The sequence below is a fragment of the Strongylocentrotus purpuratus genome, unplaced genomic scaffold, assembly GCF_000002235.5.
Source record: "Strongylocentrotus purpuratus isolate Spur 01 unplaced genomic scaffold, Spur_5.0 spur5_scaffold_21, whole genome shotgun sequence".
In the NCBI taxonomy this organism is placed as follows: domain Eukaryota; kingdom Metazoa; phylum Echinodermata; class Echinoidea; order Camarodonta; family Strongylocentrotidae; genus Strongylocentrotus; species Strongylocentrotus purpuratus.
In genome coordinates, this window is record NW_022145607.1 from 17,429,310 (window position 1) to 17,452,230 (window position 22,921).

The following is a 22,921-nucleotide window of genomic DNA, read 5'->3' on the forward strand; positions in this document are numbered from 1 at the left end:
CAGCTAATGGTGAAATTCAAGAAAAATTGTTGTTAATCGCTTTAAAAAAGTAGGAGCACATTTTATGGGGAAAGGAAAAGGGGGCACATTTCCAAAGGGAAAAGGACACTTATTAGAAAAGAAAAAGAGAACATGCAAAGTAAAAAGGGCAATTACCAGAGGTTAAAATGGGGCACTCCTCGTACTTAATAGGGGCTCTCGCCAGAGATGGAAAAAGACACTTATGACAACGAAAAAGGGGCCCTTTTTACAAAGGGAAATGGGATATTATCAGAAGGAAAATGGCACTAAAGTTAGAAAGGATAAGGGGCACGTGTAAAAAATAAAAGGGGAAAGGATCGAGGCACGTGTCAAAATAGTGTAGTGTAGTCCCTTCATTACAAAAATATAGGGAACTGACAAAATCGGCCACCGGGAAAGCGGTAGAAAATATTCCCCTAAAAATCCAAAGTGCCCTAACTAGCTTTGCTGCTCCAAATAGTCATGGAACTATATTATGTAGAGAAAAAGCATTTTAAACTGAAAAATGTGGTTTATTTCAGTTCTTTTAACATTTATGTAGTGCAATATTGATTATTGCAATTCTCATCTGGTCAAAATGGATGCCAAATATTTAATAAGTCATATAATTGTATTGTTTTTCTCAAAATTAGCCCCAACATAATTATTGACAGAATTCGTAGGAAAGTGATCCTAGATAATCGAATCAAGACTAGAGACTAGTCTCGATTTCATTCATCGCACTGATGCATTGAAAGACAGCTGTGCTACCCTGCGGATGTTGATTCCTTTGCTTTACATCACACAAAAACACAGAGAAAAACCGACAAAAGGACCACGTCAAAGAAAAAGAAGACCCTCTGACTCAGAGTATGTATAAATATAATCTTATGAAACCAGACAAATAGATAAAAAACTGAAAAAAGGATGTTTGTTTTAATGTTTTGCGCACTCGGTTATGGCGGTCTGTGTGTGTGTACGTTGTGCGGGCGGAATGGTGTTTGCCTCGGCGCTTCGGTCCATATCTACCCGCTGAGCTCCAAGCCTATGCATGGCCATCGGGCCTTGTCTGTGCTAGTGTACTGTGGCCGACGCTGGCGCTTGAGCTGCTGAGCTGAGCTGTGCGTGATTTTGGACCAAACGCCGGCGCTAGGTCAGAAGTCTATCCAGACTTTGACCCGGAACTCCTGCGTGGAGATACCCTACTGAAATATACGGCCAAACATACTAAAAATCGACTAGGGCCTAGGCCTAAATCTTCATCAATTGTTCAAATAATGGTCATGATTTAAAATTCATATGTTTCTGAGATCTAGATCTACCTGTTTCGTGTCAATTATCTTTTCTTTTTTGGAGTATTTTTCTTAAAAACAAAGACTTATTAGACTATATACACTTTCTCACAGGATTCACGGCAAACTGCTGGCATACCATACCAACGGTGGGGTGCAGGCGTGCGCGTGTGTTAAGTTAGCGACCTTATTAATGAATTGCGTAGATTACAGTCGCTAACACACGTGCGTGCCCGCACCCCACCATCATTTTGTAATGTGAAAAAACCGGGCGATTTAAAACTTGTTACTGTTAGGCGCAGGTGATGCCAAATACCTAGTAATAATTATAATTTTTCTTTGCTGTTCAGGTAAACAGCAAAGATGGACTACGAGTTCAAGCAGCAGACTTCCGGGGTGCGTGAGTCGGTGGAAGACCTGTTTGACTTTGAGGGATGCAAGGTCGGCAGGGGGACGTACGGACATGTCTACAAGGCCACAACCAAGAAAGAGCCTAAGAAGGAGTATGCGCTGAAGCAGATAGAAGGCACAGGGATATCCATGTCTGCATGTAGAGAAGTAGCTGTGAGTAATTAGATATTGTTTTCATTATTGAAGTATGAGTACTGAAACCGTATGTAGGGGATCTATAGGGACAAATTACTGAGAATAGACATCAGCAATAATTTTAAAAGACCAATCAGCGAAAATGGAACAACTGAATCAATAATTATAGACAAATAATTTTAGGAGGATGGGGTGAAAATTGGTCTTTCATTCAAATTCATTTGATAAGGTTTTATCATTTGCTGATTTAATTTCAATTTAAGCACAAATTGCCTGTGCCTTGCTTGAATATTATTATTATTATTAAGTATTTGGTGTGACCTGTGCTTCGGAGGGGATTTGCGAACTGTGACCCTTGGGTATCTCCTCCCTATACACTGAGTCAAAAAAAAGTTACACCTAGAAAATTGTTAACTATTATAAAAATCATCTATGAACAGTAAATTATTATACATCTTATGAAAGAGTGTTTGATCCCAAGTCATTTGGTAGCATTTTTGTGTGGAATGTGTCCCAACTTGGATGAACAGAAGGCATTATTTGCGAGAGTGCAAAGTTGCTTTAATGTATGTATAACAGGATTGGGATGTGCAGGTAAACCACAATGCAAAGGTATCCTGGATAATAATGCTACAAATTTACTTTGATTATTTCCCTCCTTGCAGTTACTCAGGGAATTACGTCATCCAAACGTGATCTGTCTAAGAAGGGTTTTCCTCTCTCACAGTGATAGAAAGGTGTACCTGCTTTGTGACTTCTCAGAACATGATCTATGGGTAAGTGAGCTCTGTTAGATTTAGCAATACTTGTCCAGCATTCAATGTCAAAACCAAAGAGAAGATATGTAAGATGGGCACTCTGTAGAGTGGAATAATTTGCGATATTTGGGTATAAAATCATCAACCATCTGATCCTTTACTTCTTCACATTGGCCAATGCGTTGACCGTAGAAACAATTTGTGTTTATACAGTATCAACTAAATTTATGTATATATCAATGATTTGTTTGTTCCCATTGGTATATTTGTTTTTTATGTGTCTTTCAACAGGGCCTTTAATAGTTCATGCACTGACTGGTTTACCCGTTACCCTTACACATAGACACAATAGTAACAGTAACAATAATAGTTAATGATGTAATAAAGGTGATGAAGATGATGATGAAAATGGTGATAATTATGATATTTATGATAATAATAACAATAAAAATATAAAATTACAACACTACTACTACTACTTCTACTGATGATGATGATGATAATCATAATAATAACCATAATGATACAATAATGATAATAATGATAATGATGGTAATAATGATGATTATAACACCAATGATAATAACAGCATCTATGAAAACATTAACAGTACATGGTAATGAAAAGTAGAACAAAGGAGCTATCATTATAATGATAATGATGATGATTGTCAACACTGATATTACTTACATTTTCCTTCAATCGTCTTCTCCTTTGGTGTAGCATATAATCAAGTATCATCGGGCAAACAAAGCCAGCAAAAAGGGTCCCACTTCAGTACCTCCCGTCATGGTCAAGTCTCTCCTCTACCAAATCCTTGATGGAATCCATTATCTTCACTCTAACTGGGTATTACACAGGGATCTTGTAAGTATGTCAAATCATGGACCTGTCGAGTACCAAGCCTGATATACATTGTAACTTTGGATGGAGAGTATGAAATATTTGCTGTGAAGAAGTTTGGTGGCTTGCACCCAGTATATAAAGATTGCAAGCCTGATCTTTTAATAAAAACAAGTCTGAAGAAATCGTGAAGCCAGCAGGGTTTGAACCTACCATCTACTGCTTGCCGACAGACACTTAACCACCAGGCCATCTCTGGTCCATGGCACAGTTACGATGAAATAGAAATGAATACCTCAGCTCTACTGACTCGTTCTGACTTATTAATATTCATCAGTCCGCCATTAGGACAATAGCTTTGAATATTACTTACGCTTCCTGAGAATTTGTTTTATTATTGTAAAGAAATTTTTGGCTTGCACCCCAATAGATGGGATATGTGTGTTAAAGTAAAATCAAAATGTGTCCAGTAGGTTGAAGTCATTCATAGTTCTAGCAAAACTTGAAGAGGCTGGAAAGTTTATGCTCTTCAAATCCATCTTTTTTTTGTCGGGGGGGGGGGGGGGGGGTGTCACCTGTTATTGTAGAACACCATCATTGTGTAAAGCCTACTTAAACAAAAAAGAAAATCAGATCATTGAAATTGTAGTGTGCTCTGACAATTTTAACATGTATACTATTATTCCTCTCGCCTAATTACTGGCTAGTCAATTGACATGCCCATTGAAAGGTATTGCTTCAGCAGAGTACTTATTTTTTCAATGTTGTGTATCATTTTTAAAAATGTTTTTTTTTGTTGTTGACAGAAACCAGCCAATATTCTAGTAATGGGAGAAGGTTCAGAAAGAGGAAGAGTCAAAATAGGTATGAGCAGATTAAAAACAATCAGAATCCAGGTTTGAAACAGTATTTTGCTGTTTGCGAAAGAAAAATTGCAACACCTCAAATATATATTGTCATATTAATTATACCAAAATCTATGCCCGTATAAATGGAACATCTAATAATTGAGTACAGTAAATGTAGATGAATAGGAAATTAACTTTAAGTTTTGACCATGTTCATACACTGAAACATGCAGTAGTATCCCAATATGTGCGATTGTGCAATTCTAAGTACCGATATGTGAATTCCAAAAGGTTTTTTTCAAAAGTGTTTTTGCTTTTCATAATTTGCTTGTCAGGACAGCAAATCTCTCGCATTTAAGCCAGTCTCTCTCAAAATGTACTCCTATCACCATAACTCAAGCTTTGTTTTATCAATTGAGCTGCATTATTATTACACCTAATCCATTTCTTACCTGTATTCATAAAAGTTTCTTGTCAGTGACTAAAAATAATTATTTGACAACATTCCTTCCTTTTTCAGCTGACATGGGTTTTGCAAGGTTATTCAACTCGCCTCTCAAACCTCTAGCTGACCTTGACCCAGTGGTTGTGACCTTCTGGTACAGAGCTCCAGAGCTACTACTAGGAGCTAGGCATTACACAAAAGCAATAGGTAACCATCCCATGTGTGCTTTTTCCTGTATTGTATCGACAGTGTCATAGATGGTGTTCTCTTTTGAATATGTGTTATCTAAATCATGCTCTAAAATGGGATATTTGTAAATACATATTTCATGATATTTTCATTGTGTTTTTTGTGAAGGAAATAATTGTTTAGTGAATTGAAATGAAGTGAGTATCCTGTAGGCCAAAAAGTGTCATGTGACACTAAAAAATAATTTAATAATCTTTTTGGCACGGTATAACATGTACAAAATTAATTGGACTGCGTATCTCTCGTACCTGTCTGTACCTCTCGTACCTGTGTGTACCTTTTGTTTTCATTGTCTTAGCTACGTGCATCTGACACAAAGGCAAACTGAATGCTACCAAGCAAGGCATGAGATCACAAGTACCCTTAATTTTCAGATAACAAATATTGCATGCATTTCGTTGTGCAGTTCAAAATTTCCCTAGTGATGTTATTTTTCACTGAGGCAGTATTTATTGAACGCTGGAGCATGCAGTATTGTATAATACATAGTTTATTTAGACTATCTTTTCTGAGAGTTCCCTAATCATGTTTTTTATTGAGAAAATTGAAAAGATAATGTTTTCTGCACTGATAAGCAACAAGTTGATTCAGCCTTTATATGTTGTTCTGTTTGACTTTCAAGGCAAGCTGGAAATTGAAGAAAATAAAAAGTTGGTTCTGTTTTTCAGTAAAGTAGTATTGAATGTGAACTCAGGCTTATTTCTTTGATACATTGTAAAACTTTTCTTTTGGGCTCCATTGATATGTAATATTTATATTTTTGATTTCTATTTGTTTGCCTCTGTGAAAAAATAATTTATTTTCAATATTTGTTCAAGATAAATACAAAAAACAAACAGATACAGAACCAAAATGAAGTCAAGTTATTGTTCAATTGTATGTGATGATGGTTATGATAATGATTATAGTTATTATTATAATAAAAGGTGTATATTATTGGGTTTGTGCTTTTTTTCCCTGGTTTGCTCAGATATATGGGCTATAGGCTGTATATTTGCAGAGTTACTCACATCTGAACCCATCTTCCACTGCCGTCAAGAAGACATCAAAACCAGCAATCCTTACCATCATGATCAACTAGACAGGATATTCAATGTCATGGGCTTCCCACAGGGTAATGTTCATGCACCTTATCTCTTTTTTAATTTTTAATTTTTAATTCTTGTGTGTTATCAGATGTTGTTGTCCATTTGTTATAACCATTGATCTTTATCAAGGCATTTTTAATCTAGATTCCCTGATATTTCACTTCATATTTCACTTCCAGTCCAGATCAATAAAGATTAAATAAAAATTAAGGTTACTAAATAGAGGGTTGATCTAGCTATGAACCTGTCTATTTGTGTCATCTTGTATATATTTGAAGGTACAGCGTATTATATAGTCTTGAACCAATGGGTCAAAGGGCAAAACCTAGGTCAGTGTAGTGTATTGAAATTGAATATTTGCACCTTTATTATCACATCTTAAAGAGTAGACATATTCATCTGCAATGGTTAGCACTGTGATTGTACATTGTATGTGTATCAGTACAGTAATTGCAGATAATATCACTATTTCTTGTGGATATATTCTTTTGTATAACAGTATGCTTAATCCACTTGAGTATGAATGATTCTGAAGTAGAGTCTATTTCTCCTCCACAGAGAAAGATTGGGAGGATATAAAGAAGATGCCTGAACATGGTAATCTTATGAAAGACTTCAGGAGATCAAAGTGAGTATTATGGATCTAAGCATATCAGCCACTGATGACTGTAGTTCATCAGTGATTGACTGAACTTTCTCTCTTCAAAATACCTTACGAAACGCTCTGGCAGAGATATTTCAAGGCCGTTCTTGGATCTTGGATTCTTTTCCTCCTAAATACTCCGAAGAAGAGTTTAAACTGGAGGTTTAGTTGGAAGGGTTTTAGATGATTGGCGCCGTATTTGTTCAACCTTCCTGAACAGCTCTCGTGAAGAACAGTCTTTCAGTTGATTAAAATGATTAGTTCGCTTCGCCAAAGTGAGTTTACTATTATAATGATGGGAAGCTTTCTTGTAGATCTGGCAATTAATTTCAAGACCATGTGGAAATGCAAATTCTTTTCTAGCGCTCAAAATTTTCGTTTCAATTCATGGTGTATCTGGACGATGTCTGACAGTTCTAAGGACTTCTGGACTTCTGCTATTTTGGGGGTCCATAGTCCGGACAGTCACAGAGGCAAAACATTATTCTCAAAACACCTTCATTGACTGTCTCTTTGATTAATGTACCTTCCATGTTTTTCTCTGACAAAGTGACACTGTATTTCAACCTTTTGCCAAGGTAGTGCTTCTGTTTGCTTGTATACAATTAATATGGTATGAGGGATGTTACTATTAATGAGGTTTCACATAACTTTAAATTTCGTCCTTCCATTCTCTCTCTCTCTCTCTCTCCCCCTTTCTCTCTGTCTCTCTCTGTCTCTCTCTGTCTCTCTCCCTCTCCCCCTTCTCTCTCTCTCTCTCTCTCTCTCTCTCCCTTTCTCTCTCTCCCTTTCTCTCCCTTTCTCTCTCTCTCCCTTGCTCTCTTTCTCCACCTCTATTTGTATTCCTAACAGTTATGCTAGCTGCTGTTTACCAAAGTATATGGAGAAGCACAAAGTGCCTAAAGATAGTAAAGCATTCCAACTGGTGAGTTGTCATACAAATCTTGCTTCTCTCAATTTTATGTCAAATTATGATTACAGTTAATATTGTAAGTATAATACTGCTGGCAAAGAAACAGTCCTTTGAAAAAATGTTGACAGAGCGAATGCCAGGAAGATAATATCAAAAGTACTTTTGAGTGCATAGAGATTCTAAACATAGTTTACATGAATTGAATGTATCCTTATTAGCATTACATGGGAACCTGTAAGTAATAGACGTGGGACCTGGTAACTATGAGAATATTGAGTTTTTCTTTTCTAAAAATCATATACATTAAAAAGTACATGTAATTGTACCTATACATTGTAAATAAAACTAACAGTCTATTAATTAAGTATTGAAGAATTGATACAAACTGAACAAAAGTTGATTTGCAGTGCACATTATATTTTATTCATATAACAGTTAATTCAAAGAAACATCCAAAAAATGTTCCATTTCTTTCTTCATAGTAACATAACAACATACAAGTTATGTTGATTGATGGCAATAATAAGATAAAGAATGAGGCGTAAAGCCCATTAAGTATAGGCTTGTATTTGGTATGCCAGTATAAAACAATACAACAATACAAGTTAAACTTTTTCTAAATTTACGTGCAATTAGCTGACATAAAATGCTCACACTGGCTATTTGGGGGCTCTTGTAGAACTGATGTTTCCCTTTAATATGCAGTTATCTAAGCTTCTTACCATGGATCCTACAAAGAGGATGACTTCAGAACAAGCCATGGAGGACCAGTACTTCAAAGAACAACCTCAACACACAGCAGAGTATGTATAGTGACACATTACCTTGTCAAGGCTCGTTATTAAGTATTATTGGTATTAGAGGTGTCGTGGTCGAGTGAATATGTCACCAGACTGTGGATCACAAGGTCCGCGGTTCAAGTCCCGCCGCGGCACTAATGTCCTTTGGCAAGACATTGATCTACATTTGCCACTCTCCACCCAGGTTTTAAATGGGTACCCAGGTAGGATGCGAACGTTAATGTGGTTGGATTAGCAAGTGGCGCTTGTAAAATGGTGACTGGCTGGAATGCTCCCCAGGGAGTGGAAAATGTGTGTACATTGTGTAGTGGGTAAGCATGAATCTGATGACCGGGGTAATAATATGTGCTGTGCCTAGAAACAAAGTATTAGGCGCATTATAAATGTGAGCTATTATTATTATTACGTATTTGGCGCCATGTGTGCCTAGTAGAGGAAAAGCAAACTGAATCCCTGTAATCATTGGGTCTCGCCTCCTGGTATAAATGATTGGGGATGTGCAGGTGGACCACTAAACCAGGGTTTCCCCCTACTCCTATATGAATCGCACAGTGGGTTCTTAAAGTCCAAAGACGGTGACTCTCCTCTACACTAGACCTCCTTTTAACATCCTATCTGAGGGACATAGTGTTTTCCACTGTAACATATCCTGCATCTTTGAAACGGTGCATGGGCACATTAACACACAATGCATACTTCAGTCGTCTGCCTGGATTGGATTTGAACCCACAATCTATGGTTGGACAGGCAGATGCAGGGAGGGAGTGTCATGATGGCGTGAAAGTCAGCAACCCCTCATATGAGGGATTATGCTGACATTAATAAATAATGACGATGATGATGAAGTTGATTTACCTCTCATAAGATATTATATGTTGTTGCTTACCACTTTGTGAAAGATGGGATTATGGAGATTATGGAGAAGAAAATATTGCAAATGCATACCCAAATAGAACTGTAATTAATTTTAATTTGATTGTTTTCATTTCTCCCTAACTTTCCTCAGTGTCTTTGATGGGAAGCCGATCCCGTACCCCAAGAGAGAGTTTCTTACAGATGATGACAATGATGACAAGTCAGACAATAATAAGGTAACATTTTATCTATTAAATAAAATGTAATGCTTATTTGCTTTACAATTTGTCTCTAGTTGTCTTACATTGTGACAGTTAATATGTGTATCAGCATGTGAGTTACCCACTACATTTTTTAAAAACATTTTGACATAGGTTAGCCATACCAACAATATATGTTGCGTTTAAAAAAAAAAAATCTCTATGTTTTGCAATATATCACTTTTAATTTGTTTCCATCACAGCTGCAAACAGTGTGTATTTTTTTATCACCAAATTGAAAATACATGTTATTTCCCTGTTGTGATGGTACGAATGAATATAATTTCTATGCATCGATTTGTATAGATACATGTACATTTAGTTGTGAATCCTTGTACCTGAAGGCCAATTGTCATTATACTTTCTTGAATGTTCAGAGAATTGTTCAGAAGAACACTAGATGTTCAGAATGTCAAGTGTTTTGTGTATTTGTTATGCACTAATGTCTGATTATACATGTAGCATGCAATGCTTCTTTTATTTTTATGCATGATTATTCAATGCATATTTTTTTCTTCTTTATTTTTAATTCTTTGTAACCACAAGTAACCAAAAGTAGTGGTCTCCTTTTAGCTTGCAAACCGCTCACGTTGCATGTTTTGCTAACACATCAAAAGAATTGCAATGCTCTCTTCATGTGCACATATGTAATATATCATCTTTTTTGAAAAAAAGAGGGAAAATAAAGGATTCTTTATGTTTATTCTGGGCTTTTCTCTATATTTGGAACTGGGGTCGTGAAAGTAATGGACTACACATAGGAATTAGTCAAATATGGGAGTATTGCATACTTTACCAACATCATTGATTTATTTAAGTTTTCATATCTTTGCACAACAAAATGTTCAAAGTACATGTATATTGTGTACCCTTGACCCTAAATGAAGGAGCCTTATAATAGTGCTGTAGCTTGCAAGGCCTGAATCCTGATCTACTCTGGCTCATTAACTTCTAAAACTCCTTACCAGGTTCTGGACAGGTCCGGTAACTTCTCACACAGGACCAAAAATGCGAATACATCATCAAAACCTACAAATGTCTGTGCTTCTCTTCAGAGTGCTATGAATGTAACGCAGTGATCAAGGCAGAAATGTGGGCATACAAATATATTAGAAAAATAGTTTTTCTGAGGTAATAATAGAGACAAATGATGATGATCTTTTTTTACTATTTTTTTTATACCAGACCACTGCTATTGAGTTTACATGGTTCATGTTTAAGTCAGGTTTGTGTTTGGTTCAGCTGAAAACCTTCAGTCTGGTGAATTTGAGACTGGTTCTGGTTCTGAGCTACAGCACTACAAGGCCTGCATTCTCGGGTATTGATTCACCGTGAGCTTGGTAGATGTTGGGTTTTAAGTGGGACTGCACTACTTGTAGCTACTTGCGCCCTCTATATAGCAAACAATGCCTAAAAGCGGTACCCGTTGGTCCCCCATGATCCTCCTTTTCTTTTGTTAATCGAGAGCTGATTTGATTAGATAAACACCTGTCAGTGACCACGCAGGGAGCTCTAATCCCTCCTGGCCAAACTAGTGCTTAACTAAAGTTAGACTGGTGCTCAGATGTTTGCTTTGTAGACATTTGCTCCTGGCTTTAATTTGTCAAAGATAAAGGATTAGGGTTAGTGTTTCAACTGGGTTTTAAGGTAGGTTTAAGGTAACTATCATGGTCACATGAAGCTGTTTAGTTCAGATTTAAAGTTAAGAATTTGTTTAGTGCAGGATATCGTCCAATGAGCAATTGTTGGAGGAGCATGTGCCGCACAACTAGTAGACCTCAGACGAAGTCGCCTATAGTTTAAGTAGCAGACATGCACCGGTGAACTTTGTTCTATATCCCTTAAGACACTAATGTGTTGTCAAACATCGTCATTCACTCCCTGCGAGTACAAACAGTTTGCAGTGTCATGATGTTGACCTTATTGTTTTGGCTATGCTAAAATCCCTGTGATATAATCATTGTGATCATATTATGTTTTCACCTGAACACTTCCTGCTCCATTTATTTATAACTTTTAAAATATAATTCCTTCATCCTTTAGATTGTTTGCACACATCTCGCTGGAACCCGTTATTACTTTATGCACTTTTTCCCTCCTCCCCGATGTTCACCCCCACCCCCATCCCTCTCTCATCTGCAGAAATCGTCCTCCAGTCGCAACTCAAGCCACATGGTCGATGCCCGGCGACAGCGTGTAGCTACATCAATGGCTGGCTCTACCTCACAGCAAGGAAGTGTAGGTGGAACTAGGGTCGGTTTAAACCTTGGGGATGCAATCATTGAATAATTATTCTTCTATCCTGCTTCTCAAGATTCTAGGCCTCTGATGGGTCTAAAATTGCAGGCATGAAATTATTTATGGACTATTGACTGGACAGTAAAGCAGAAAATATTGCCCGGTCACAAGCCTGCTTTGCTAGGATGCAATAAATGTGCATGAAGTTAATTTTGGATATGCACAGTAAGACATTTGTGCAATACATAAAGTAAGTAAATATCCCTACATATAAATACATCTATGTCCATCTAAATATGATTATTAAGAGCCCGAGAGATGGGTTATTACAAACCAATATTTTACTGCTTATTTTTCAGGTCATAGTTAATTTATACCCCCTAAATAATCTTTAGACTACTAGATTATTTCACACAATTGTTTTAACCCTTCTTCCTCAAATCCGTCAATATTTGTATACTATCTCCTGAACGGCAAACAGATTCTTGATGTATTTGCTTTCAAAAAGATTTCGACTTGGGAAACATCCTTAAAATGAGCTCTTTCTGAAGCAATGCATGTTGCTCATTTCACTTAGAGTAGAAAAAGCTAACAAATTAAAAAAAATTTAAAGGTGATTTCTGCTTTAATTGAAAACACTGAATGCGTCTATTAAGATTTTATTTGCCAACAGGTTCATGTAAGATGTTTCGTTTTTATATGCGACCATTTCGATACATTGAGGTACATAATTTGATGAAAAATTCTTCAAAACTTATTTTAATTTGCTCATTGCTCTATTTCACGCTATTCTTTGCACTGCCACCACAAACATGGTGTTTTTTGCCAATGTGTGAAAATCAATGCATATTTCATATTGGATAGTGGAAATGTGAGAAGTGTTAGGTTTACACTTTCAATCTCTCTCTCTCTCTCTCTCTCTCTCCCTTTCTCTCTCTCTCTCTCTCTCTCTATCTCCCTTTCTCTATCTCCCTTTCTCTCTCTCCGTTTCTCACTCTCTCCCCCTCTTCCTCCCTCTCTCCCCTCTTCCTCCCTGCCTCCCCTCTACCTCCATGTCTCCATCACTCTCTCTCTCTCTGGTCCTCTATTCCTCCTTTCTTGAAACCCTACCTTGTATCTCTCACAGACCGGAGGATCCTCGAGCCACGCCCAAGGAGCGAAGCGGTTGAGAGTAGCAACCACCAATTCCTCCAGCCATGGGGGAGCTCAGGCAGGGATAATGCCTCAGGAATACCAGCAGCAACAGGTGTGCATTGATAGTAGTATAGTTTGTGTCTAGTTATTTTGGGTTGTAGAATGATAGGGGGAATAGTAGTGCCATGTTCTTAAAGTGTACGTTCTCTCCCTTTCTTTCCCACCCCTCCACCATTTAGTTAGGGAAAGGGGTGTGCCCTTATCAACTATAAACGGTGTTTCTTCAAAAGTAGAACTATGACAAAAATGAATATTCAAAAGGATTATATCGAGGGTTCAGTGACACAAAGACGTAACTCCATATTTTGCCAAAATGAGTATTTGATATCAAAATGTTCTGAAAAATGTCGGCTTTCCAGGAAACACAAAGACTTACTCCACCCAACACCTCATTGAAGTCAATGGTTAGTGAAACATAGACTTAACTCCTGAAGGCCCAAGTGCTCAGTGACAAATAAACCACTTTTTCTCAAAATGGCCAAAATGGAGTTACGTGTTTGTGTCACTGACCCCTCGATATGATTACTTTAATATGTTTAACAGGAGATTTTCAAATTCAAATGTTCTATCTTTGCAGAGAATGTCTGGCTACCAGGGGGCTAACACAACGCAGGGTCAATCTCAAAACAACAAGCCTCAACAGGGCATGATGTACTCCTCTTCTGGATCGCATCACTCCAACAAGATGCAACATGGTCAACACCACCATCACCAGCAGCAACAGCAACAGCAGCAGCAACAACAACACCATCAGCAACATCATCAACAACAACAGCAACATCAACAACAACAGCAGCAACAACAACAACAGCAGCACCATCAGGGTCACAACCAAAACCAACCAAGACACTATTGAAGTGACATTTTTCCTTGAACGGTGTTGTGGGTTTCCACAATATTCCCACGCGTTTGGGCCTTACCTGGAACAGGAGTATCAACATTGCAACTTGTTGAATAAAATATGATTGTGGTTTATATTACTGGGACCACAGCCCACATCTTAGTTGGCAGGTCAATCACTGAAGATAATTTGCGCAAGTTTTCCTTAATCTGTCGCATGCAATCTCTGTTGTTTCCACTCTTCTGGAGTACGTCACTTTATGATATTATTTCTACCATTGGAACATGACCAACAAGAAGAGAGGATGGAAGATGTGAATTTGAATGTTTACCTGCCACTGTATGGTAATTATACCTGTATGTAGCATTTATGTAGCGCATTACATCATACATTTGAATGTGCTTCATGATATTTCCTCTATAATTGGAACATGATGAACAAGAAGAGACAGTATCGCTGGCTATTTTCCGGATCAGAATTTCCCCCAAAGATATTTCATCCTCAAAACAGAGACTCTCAGGCTCAATAGCAGCGCTATGTCAGCTTCATGTTTAATTCATCACCATTACAGGGCTTTTAAACTGTACAGGAAAATGAATGAGGAAAAAGACGTTAGTCATGTCAGGAACTACCCTTTTTTAGTATTTAATTAAATGAATAGTGCAGTAATATGATTTTTGCTTTATTAGAATTGAAGTTTTGTGTGGACTTTACAACATTTGGCACACTAATATAATGTGTAAATTACAGTTCTCTGAAAATGTAATACTCCAATCTGAAGAGTCTAGTGGACATGTTCTAGAGTCTCTATAGAATTGATGTTTCCCTCTTTGATTTGACAGGGGATTATGGGTTATGTTGGAATTAGATATTGTGTTTTTATCATGTGAACACTGTATGCAGTTGGCTGTGTTACATCATTTGTACAAGGTGAACACTGTTTCCTGGCATTTTTCAAGAAAGTAAACAAAGAAATTATGTGATCCCTAAATTAATGAGTACATATGATAATTGTTTCCATAATGCTGGAGTAAACTACAGGGACAAGATGAACATAATGAGTTTCACATTTCTGTCCAATCAGAGAACTTTTGTTACCCACAGTTCTTTTGCTCCCCCCCATGCCACAGTTTAATGCTCTGTACATACATGTATTATGTTGAATTTTGTGTACTTAATGAGCAAAATGCAGTACAATGGGCCACAAACTAATACCTGACAATCATTTTCATATGAAGACATGGTTCTTCAATCGGAAAACAGTCACGAAATGTTGCTTAACAGATGTAGAGAGAGAATTAGTGTGTGTTTGAAATAACATTTATCCTCCAATTGACATAAAACCTATAGCATACTTCTGTTTGGTTTATGAAATATCTATTTAACAAAGGCAGATCCAGTGGGGTCGAAATGGACACCCCCCCCCCCCCAATTGAGAAACTTGGAAGGGCTGGCAGTATCCCTGAGAGACACAACATTTAGGTCAATTCATGTCATTCTCTATTATAATAAGAGAGCCTGATCCAGGTTCATTATTCATGTGTAATGTTATTCAATCCCTGAAAAATGTAGTATGCTGGCATACAGTGTGAAAAATGTGAGGAGTAGGAACGATATTTATTGCGGTAATTGCACCTATGTTGAGCTCATCTTGTTTCCTCTGTACAACACTTCTTCAAAGAGCATTGTAGTGTTAGTTGATTGCATAAATGCAGTGGAGTACCGGTAACATGTTTAAGAGGAAAGTCTGGAGTGGTTTCTTAATATGTACAGTAGAATCTTGTAATATCAAACGCCTCTGGACCAAGAAAATCACCTCTTTATGTTGAAGCCTGTATTATATCAAGGCTACAAAACAATTGGAAAAAGACCTGGGCTGGCATATTTACCTTGTTGTAATGAGAGTTTGTTATAAAGGTTCTTTATAGCAAGAACTACTAGTAACTGTCCTCCTGTTGTAAGTAACCATGCCATACATGAATGGTAGGATCCTTCTATCGTGTAAATTGATATATTTGATGGCTGTAAGCTTTTCATTTTTCCATGTGTATTTTAGATGAATTATGACAATAAATCATACATGCAAGTCATTTGATAACAAGAGTAGTGTGTGAAATATTTCCCATTATATTGCTCTGTATTTGGCAATGTGACATACCATTGTATGGTCATCAATAAACTTGATTCATGAGAAAGAGAAAGAAAAAGAGAGAGAGAGAGAGAGAGAGAGAGAGAGAGAGAGAGAGAGAGAGAGAGAGAGAGAGAGGGAGAGAGAGAGAGAGAGAGGGAGAGAGAAAGGAAGGGTTGGGAGTGGCAGTGATAGGAAGCAGGAACAATATATTTTTTTAAAAAGAAATTAATTGAATTTATTCAACACTTTCATAAAGATGAAATTTGAATTCAAACCACATATCCATAATTTATGCTAAAAAAGAAATAATACAAAAAAAAGTTTGTTTGTGATCGAACTTGTAGTTGGGTTTGTTAACAAAATTCTTAAAAGCTATTTTTTTTTTTACACGAGTTGTATGATCTTTTCTATCAAAAACACTAAAATTATAATCGTAAAAAAACTAAAATGTAAATTATATTTGCATAACCCAACCCCCCCCCCCCAGTCAAAATATTAGATATTTTTTTTCTTCATAGATAGTACCCGGTAATCAAAGAAACCCAACAAAAGAAGTTGTAGATCTAGGTGGGTTTTTTTTTTTTTTTGGAGGGGGGGGGGGGGGGGGGGGGGGGATATGGACTGTATAGAAAATTGCACAATCGTGGGAAATTCCAAGACACCGTATAGTGGATCCATGGATGGAGGTAAGATGAAATAGCTACGAGGAACTTGTTTATAATAATTCAATTTAATAATTTCTGTGAAGTAAAATATATTATTTTAGTACCATGTGTGCTTGAATAGTTTTAGTAATTTAATCTGCACGGACCTATTCACGTTTTACAAGAGGAAGGTATTACATTTATGGCCTCGCTCGTCGCGCTCTTCGGTAAATTTGATTATGAGTTGACGCACGGAACGGAAACTGAAATGTATCTTCGCCAGGCCTAAGGGCCTGGGGATCTATCTTGAGAGTGTACTGGTGGTGAATGCTTCACGGGTCGTGATCGTGTGCATTGTGAGCTGCAGCTGCCAGCAATGCAGCACGGCTACGGCGCGTCTCAAAATTGCCCGTGCATGTTTGTTGTGGCTTACCCCTTATCTATATATATATGTTTCCCGAGTATTTGATTTCTCTGAACACTGAATAAGAACTCAAAAAGTCAAACAAATTAAAACTAAAAGCACTGCCAATACTCAAATTACCATCATGAATGATGATCATCAGTAGGGGCGCTGGTCCGAGAATGAGGATCGTCCTCATAAACAAGGATATCCTCATAAACGAAGACAAAATGTGTCCTCAAAAATAAGGGTCGTCTGCATTTTCGAGGACGTTTTTTTTCATCGGCGCTCTGGGGGTTTCATGTTACAGAACGGCCCGCTGGCGATGCCAAAAATGGATTCCCCGGGGGAAAATAACCCTAGTTGTCCGTCTACTTTTATGGGTTGTCCGTCTTCCCAAGGATTTATTGCTCCTAATGTGAAGGTCTCTGTACAAAGTCAATGTAAATTGCAGACGGTCCTTATTTTTGAGGACGCATCGGTCAGTGTAAAAGAAGACGATCCTCGTTTATGAAGACGATCCTTATTCTCGGACCAGCGCCCCTACTGATCATGGCATGAATGATTAATTACCAAACCCAAGACAATCGTGACAATGCAATGCCAATGACATGTCAATGTTGCTGAACACCATTTTTTTGTGGGGGGGGGGGGGGCTTTGGGCCAAAGGGTGAGATATGGGTTAAAATGTAGACTATGCATTTGCAAAGATGAAAATCATCTAATCAAATTTATTCAAATTTTATTTTTCCAGGGGCTTTCTCGCCCTCAGTCCTACTTCTAGGTCTATTTATTGGACTTTGACTTGAATTGATTTGGAAGTTGGACCGAAGTCTAATCTGACAAAAATGATGGTGTCAACTGTCATGCAGTGCATGTGGTGGATCCAGACTAGGTGCAGGTGGGAGGGGCAGGGTGTGGGGCACATGTCCAAAAACGCTTTTTAAAAGAAAGTCATGGGTTTTTATGTGCTGTTTGGGCTATCAATTATCTGACAAAGAAGAAAGAAAAAAACAAGGATTAAGGGAAAGAAACAATAAGGTCATCAGGGGGCCGTTTTTCGAAACCAACTCCATGACAGTCATATCTTTGTCGGCGACCTACGGAGATGTCATGAAGCGGATAAACCGTTTCACAAAGCCATGACAGACATGATATCGATATATCGCGATACTAGCAGCTCAAGAACATAGTCTTTGTCAGGATCCATTTAATTTATCAAGAATAATCCAAAACAAGTTTTGGGGCTAAAATTGTTCAAAAAGAAATATATACATATAAATTCTCCTAAAATAAATAATAAATAGTGTCATTATCATATTTACATCATCAAACAATTTGCATATTTCTGTAAAGATTCTTAAATTGAAGAAAAACCGGTGAGTGTTTTTTTTTGACAGTCGAATCAAAAGTTAGTTGAAGGATACCGTAATGTGATAGTTTATCAATACGTACTTTTTTGTTTATTGTGACGAAGAATTTTAGGCAAAATGTCTTTTCTCAGCCAGTTTTTATTCTAGAGTCTCATAAATACTCGTTATATAATTGATTTGATATTGAAAATATAATTTGGAAGAAGTAATTAGAGAGGGAATAATAATGCACATAGGCCCCAAAGGTATGACGGTATCCTAAGAAAAGACTATAGATCGACTATGGAAAACGGTGTGTAACATTCTTACCTCTCTTATTTATATGTTATAGTTTAATGATTTGTGATTTAATGTTTATATTCAGCTTTTTAAAGTTTCTGTATAATTTGTATTCTCACTTTTGTACATTTGCATTTCGCATCCCAGAGAATTACGTACCGAACTCGTCTATATTTTTCTCAAAATGATAGTGAAAATAATCGTCCATTTTGCGGCCCATGGAATGGCAACAAACTGACTTGTGATGGCGCTTTACAGCAATTAAAAAGATATGACAGGTTCGGAGCAGTGACAACTCGCTTGTCGCGGAAGTTGTCGCTCATCTTGGCAAAGACGGCTTCGTGAAACACTTAGCTGACAAGTTGCGTGACAGTGGCGAGATGTCGTTGATCTTGTAGTTATGACGGTTTCGAGAAACGGCCCCCAGGCATCAGCCCATTTTCTTCCTTCTCTTCTTGGTTGAGGAGTTGGGGGGGGGGGGTGCCCCATTCGTCTCTACCTCTGAAACTTTATCTGATCTTTGATTCCAATTTCCCACTCCGTGTCACTGTGTGTATATAAAAACAACATATTGTCGGCCTTGGATTTCCTCAACATTCATAATGAAAAAAATATACGCAGATGGAGTCTAGATCTTATTTCCCATATTCTGTGCATGACCATTGAAAAGTGTACATCTTGAAGATTTATTTTAAAATGCATCAAATTTTGCTTCTTTACTGGCAGATACTTGACAGTGCGTTGCAATGTAAGTGCATCGGATCAAAGGAGCTTTCTTAGTCACCCATCACTCTGGTAAGGTTTGAAGACATCATGAAGTCTCTACCCAGGCTGACCAAGGCTGTGAGAGTGTTCGCTTCTGTGACTGCAGGTGATGAAGTCCCAGATGGAGGAGAGATCAGCCTTGCTCAGAAACGGATTTATCAGTCACAAAGGAAAGCAAAACAAGGTGCTTATAATTTGTAACTTGTTATATAAAAACAGATGGAAGAAATCGTTGGGCTAATGTAGAAAAAACGGTGTGTCTCCTGGAATTTTGATAGATAGTCTTAAGCCCGTCTGCACTAGTTTGGCATGGAGGGATTAGACCTCCCTGCAAGGTCACTGGCAGGTGGTTATCTTATCAAATCAGCTCTTGATTAACATAACAAATAGTGCATCATGGGGGACCGACAGGTACCGCCTTAATAGGCATTGTTGGTTGTTTAGAGGGCGCAAGTATGCAGTGGGGATTTAAGCCTTTATTTCAAAGGCCACTCTTTTGTCAGACTGGATGTGGGAAAAAAAAAGTTTTATGCATATTTGGATTCTAACTAGTTGACAGAAGCTGACCTTACTTGACTTATTTTATCATTTTACTTACGAGGATCTTTCTATAATTTCATGGTAAAGTAGCCCATTCTTTGTTTTCATTCTGCTGAATAACTGAGTCCGTCTCATAGATAGGCATGGGTATAGCTTGATGACCGCCAACATGTCCAGCTGGGCTGTTGCCATTATTCTAACTTCGACAAATATTGTTTCGCTACATGGACATCAAATTTAAAAAACACAAATTGTTTTGTAGGAATAAGGCGACATTTAATTAGTAATTTGATATAACAACCCTGTCCCACATTAAAAGAGTTGCAAAATTCATAAAGGCACTTCATGTTTGAAGAGAAGGTTGAGTTCTGGGAAGAGGTGAAAAATAATTTGTGAGCGTTATGAAAAAAGTGATGTTATTTCAGATCTACTCCTCGAACATGGCATACCGGTACATGATACAACAACGATACAAGAATATATATAAAAATTGGTTTCCTCTTTGCAAAATCCTATTGTAGCATCACAACTTTGACGTATTGTTGGTAAATTGACACGGTTTGTTATAAAAAAGGAATATGTGTCGTTTCACATTTTTGTTAAATAGATTTACTCCAATACTTTGACATGTGATGGAATAATAATTCACAGAAGATCATATTATTATAGCCCATTATTAAATCTATTTTGGTGATTATACACAGGTCTGACTTGGAGAGAGCTTGGTGAAGCCATCTTGCATCATACATCAGCTAACAAAAGTGAGGTCACCGGAACATCGCGAAATGTTATTCAGCTTGCAAGGAGTGTTGGTAAATATCAAGTGATTTTGTGGCTCGAAATATTAAAAAAAATAAAAGACAATACTGTAGAACATACATGTAACATGCAAACAGTTGAGAAGGTCAATTTATGTATACATGTATGTTTATTACACAGTCTCTTCTTGTTTTCATGATAACTCAAGAACTGCATGTTCACATGGACTAGAATGAAATGTTGTATTACCGGTACTTAGGAAACTGCATTACAATGTACTAGATTTCACTGCAAGTCAAAGGCCAAAGTTTATTGAAATTACAGTATAATTAAACAAAATGAACATTTATTCTAATGTTTATCTTATTTTTAATTATAATTTCGTATAAATTGTATGGTTTTAGATCGATGCAAAAACGACTTGTGGCAAAATTATTAATGGGCTGAAGGATAATGGTGATTTAGTATCATTCTTCTAATATCTTTTTATTCTGCATCATACATCTTTTTCCAGCTGGAGCAGATGCGAGTCCTGAGGAAGTATCGGCAACAGCAGTATGCTTCTGTGAGATCCTATACGAGTCTGAGTCACTGGGACAGTATGAAATACAGGCAGTGCGCTCCAAACTCGGCACATGCCAACAAGATCTCCTGGTGAAGATCCAGCATGAGATCCAGGTCCTCGTTTCCCACGTCCCTGGAGAGGTCCTGAGGGCGCTGTTCAATCCTAGCACATCTGAGGAGGAGGAAAATGCCAAGGAATTTGGTCATGGCTATGGGTTCTCGTTCGACGAGAGAGCCATAGACACAGATCACTTCTTGAGTGCTGACCCGGAGCCTCGCCCTCCGTCTCCGGCGCTCAACGTCCAGTTCAGCTTGAACAATGCAGCTGTGTCTCTTAAGGCGAGCGAACCTAGTCCCAAGGATGGGGAAGGGACCAAAGGATTACAGCCTAATGCCCAGATGGAGTGGCTGGAGAAGGAGGTGAAGAAGTCGGTAGGAAGTGAAGGACACAGTGCAATCGGTCTGACAGTGGATGGCTTGTGCAGCAAGCTTCTGGTGGAATTGACCTCTGGCAAGACGAATGATGAACTCCAGACGGATGTGAGTGTACATTTACGACATTTTTACAGATATTCAAGAAGAAAGTGGACTCACGAGCCTTTGTGCCCTGATGCATTGACCAGATTTAACCTCTTGAATACTACAATAGTTTGTGGCGTAATATACATGTACATTTTCATATACATGTATGACCCCAGCCCGTGTCTATCTCAGGCTCGGTAACCAATTTCACAATTGAAAAGTATTGACAAAAAAATTATGTTGATATTGAAATGTAAGGCAGAAGAAAGGCTATTTTTTAAAACCACATCTTGATAAGCCAATATTTCATACAGGAGTTTAGTTGACTAAAATAAAACAAACCTATGTATCATGTTATCAAACGATTTTAGATTTACACTGAAATGATTTCTCCTTCTTCTTCCAGTTGTTTGACTTGTTAGGGTTTGACTGTTTTGAGCTGATACAGCAGCTCCTTGCCAGGAGAACTGATCTTGTAGCAGCAGCCACACAGGCCAGCATGGCCAGGATAGCTGCAGGTACAGTAATATAGAAATATATGTATTATTATTATATAATGGTAATAATTTTAAAAATTATAATAATATTTCGTTCTTGTACAGTGCATATAACTCCCTTATGTGCTTCTAAAGAGCTCATGGATAATTTTACTCTAGCTGTAGCTCGAGCAACCCCTACCAGTCTACGGTTCATTTCAAGGAATAATCCTAGCCACTTGAATACATCACCTGGGCCGTGTCTTACAAGAGTTGAGATTGATCCGAATCAAACGCAAGTCCTCCAATCAATCGCAAGTTTGCAGTTTCCTATCTTTTATGTACAAAGTTGCACTTGAAATCAATCGCTAATAAGTTGTGATTGATATCAACTCTTTGTAAGACGGGGCCCCTGGTGCAGTATGGAAAAATGTAGATTAATGTCTGACCAAAGGACGCTGGTTCTGCAGCAGGGATCCAAACTCTGTACCTTGTTGTTTACAGACTGGAGACTTCTCCACAAGACCACAACACCTCTATTTAGGTGAAAGATGCCGTTTTATTGAATTAGACTGGAAGGTTGAAAAACATTTGATACTTGCTGTTATTGATATAACTCAGGAAAAAGCAAATATTGACCTGATATTGTTAT

General features: G+C 37.7%; 2 protein-coding genes across 2 annotated transcripts in view; both read left to right on the plus strand.

Moving 5' to 3' along the window:
* Positions 1-745: 745 nt before the first annotated feature.
* LOC115928221 (cyclin-dependent kinase 8-like) lies at positions 746-15,916 on the plus strand. Its single transcript, XM_030995197.1, has 14 exons — positions 746-870; positions 1,643-1,856; positions 2,504-2,614; positions 3,320-3,463; positions 4,246-4,303; positions 4,808-4,939; positions 5,952-6,095; positions 6,628-6,697; positions 7,565-7,637; positions 8,331-8,428; positions 9,432-9,516; positions 11,683-11,778; positions 12,905-13,024; positions 13,550-15,916. Exons 2-14 carry the CDS (start codon positions 1,656-1,658, stop codon positions 13,826-13,828), a joined length of 1,611 nt encoding a protein of 536 aa, XP_030851057.1. The 5' UTR covers positions 746-870; positions 1,643-1,655; the 3' UTR covers positions 13,829-15,916.
* Positions 15,917-16,562: 646 nt separating this feature from the next.
* The window catches only part of LOC100888531 (activating signal cointegrator 1 complex subunit 3), a 44,325-nt gene continuing 37,966 nt past the window's right edge, over positions 16,563-22,921 (plus strand). The window contains exons 1-5 of the mRNA XM_030995198.1: positions 16,563-16,630; positions 19,370-19,592; positions 20,653-20,760; positions 21,222-21,811; positions 22,200-22,311. Coding sequence (XP_030851058.1) covers positions 19,457-19,592; positions 20,653-20,760; positions 21,222-21,811; positions 22,200-22,311 — 946 coding nt within the window. The 5' untranslated portion in view covers positions 16,563-16,630; positions 19,370-19,456. The remainder of the gene's footprint in view (positions 16,631-19,369; positions 19,593-20,652; positions 20,761-21,221; positions 21,812-22,199; positions 22,312-22,921) is intronic.